Genomic DNA, 2,114 nt, shown 5'->3' on the forward strand with positions numbered 1-2,114 from the left:
GGACTGAACATCACCCAGAGATGGATAAAGGGACTTTACATCACCTTCTGGGGAGAGGGTAGCATGTATTTGGTTGTGTGTTGTTGGTTGAATTATGTCAGGCCGACTTTGCTCTTGGCTTTACTTGGAAGTGAAGTTAGACGGACTGGGGTGGATTTGTATTGGTCAATGTAAATTGCGCAAGGCTGAACCTAGGGTCCCAGACTCCTTTCCCCTCACAGTTCTGAGTTGGTGTGGAACACAGGGGACATTTCGCCCAGGGTTTGCAGCCGTGTTCTTTTTGCACCTGGAAGGGTGATGCAGCGATTGAAGTGATGTCCGCTTCCATCCCATGATCAAAGTTAACATCATCAGTGATGGGACCGATCAAAATGGTGCCAGCTGATGGGATGCTGTGAGGATGCAGTGTCACTTCCATGGTGCTCGAGACAGAGACGCACAGCCTGCATCTAATTACAAGGAACCACTGGGAAAGCCAAATTGAGGGACTTTCTACAAAACAACTGATCTATATTCTTCAAAAGTATCAAGGTCATAAAGGTCAAGGAAAGACTAAGGAGTGTTCCAGAGTGAGGGAGACAGAGAGACGGGACCTCCAAAGGCAACATGTGACTCTGGACTGGACCCTTTGGCCATAAAGAACTGGAGTGGAAGTCTCAGCTATGCCAGACAAGCGGGTTGTAGAGACCTAGAGTTCACAGTTGGTACTGAGCACTGGGACTCTGTGTGAGAGGTGCCCTCACCACGAACACAAAACCAATGGGTATGAGGAAACTTGGGGGTGATGGATATGCTCATGACCTGACTATGGTGAAGGTTTCACACAGGTGTGTGCATATGTCCAAACTCATCAAACTGTATACATTAAATATGTATAGTCATATATATCAATTGAACCTTGATATAGCTTTTTCTTTTTTTTTTTAAAGAACATCATTGTGACAACTTATGAAAGTTGAATGGGAGCTAAGGATCACGTGTTAGGGACGCATGGTGTTACTCTTCTGACTCTGACAGTTGTGCTGTGTTGTGATGGTGTGTGTTATGTTGTGGTTGTGTTGTATGTATTGTGTGTTTTTGTGGTTGCGTAGGACAATGTCTTTATTCCAAGGAAACAGACACTAAGCTATTTAGGGGTGATGGAGAGTTAGTTTTGCAAATTACTCTCAAATGGTTCGGGGAAAAGAATTCTTACTATCCTTGCAACTGTGAAACTTTTATTTCAAAATAAAAATTATCTTTGGCATTTGAAAATGTGTCTGGAGTGTAGTGATAGCCTTGGCTGAGTGAAGCAAGTGCTGCTGGATTTTGATTTGGGTGGGGGTTGATGGAGGTAGGGAGATTTTTTAAGCTGTGGGTGTTTGGGAGAACACTCCCCAGAGGGACCTCTGTGTGGCCTTGGCCACCACTCAGGGGCATCAGGCCCAGTGCTTGCAGGGACCAGTTCCAGGCCATCTGCCCCCAGCCAGCCAGGAAGGGGCATGTCCCCACCCCAGGGTTCATTTTTAGTTTCTTTTCCAAAACCCAGGATGGCGCTTCTGTCTGGCATCTTTGCGTTGTGGGTGAGGACAGTGGCCCCTTCTAAGGAGACAGGTTTCTGCGAACAAGGAAGCAGAAGCTGCACTGATGCCTGGCCCCGCCTAGTGCCCTCAGTCTTCCCTCCTCCAGCCAGCACCCCTCACATCACACACAAACCTGCCTGGCCACCCAGCCTGCCCCAGCCTAGGCCTATAAACCCCCCACGCCCTCGCCTCCTGTTGTACAGAGGCTGGGAGTTGGCACCATGCTGCCGAATTTCAGTGGCCTTCGGGCCCTGGTGACGGGGCAGGGAAAGATGGGTGTGAGCGAGGCAGGTGGGGGTGTGTGAGGGGCCGAGGTTAGAGAGGAAGATGGCCAGACCCAGAGACTCACAGCCCCATGCTGGGGCCTGCAAGTCCCTTTGTGCCTGAGCCGGCTGATCTGGGCCTGGACTGGTCCCTACCACCCAGCAGGCCCCACTGGGACAGGATGCTAGCCTCTCGCTGGTCAATGCAAGAGCCCTCCTGTGACGGAGGCCCTCAGAATCAGTCTGGGCAGATGGGGGGACCCAGCCAAGGCCTCTTGCCTCAGCTCAG

General features: G+C 50.5%; 1 protein-coding gene across 1 annotated transcript in view; it reads left to right on the top strand.

Moving 5' to 3' along the window:
* Positions 1–1,783: 1,783 nt before the first annotated feature.
* The window catches only part of LOC103078961 (carbonyl reductase [NADPH] 2-like), a 2,002-nt gene continuing 1,671 nt past the window's right edge, over positions 1,784–2,114 (top strand). The window contains 1 exon segment of the mRNA XM_007462302.1: positions 1,784–1,838. Coding sequence (XP_007462364.1) covers positions 1,784–1,838 — 55 coding nt within the window.

Source organism: Lipotes vexillifer, unplaced genomic scaffold, assembly GCF_000442215.2.
Source record: "Lipotes vexillifer unplaced genomic scaffold, Lipotes_vexillifer_v1.1 scaffold1691, whole genome shotgun sequence".
Taxonomy (NCBI): domain Eukaryota; kingdom Metazoa; phylum Chordata; class Mammalia; order Artiodactyla; family Lipotidae; genus Lipotes; species Lipotes vexillifer.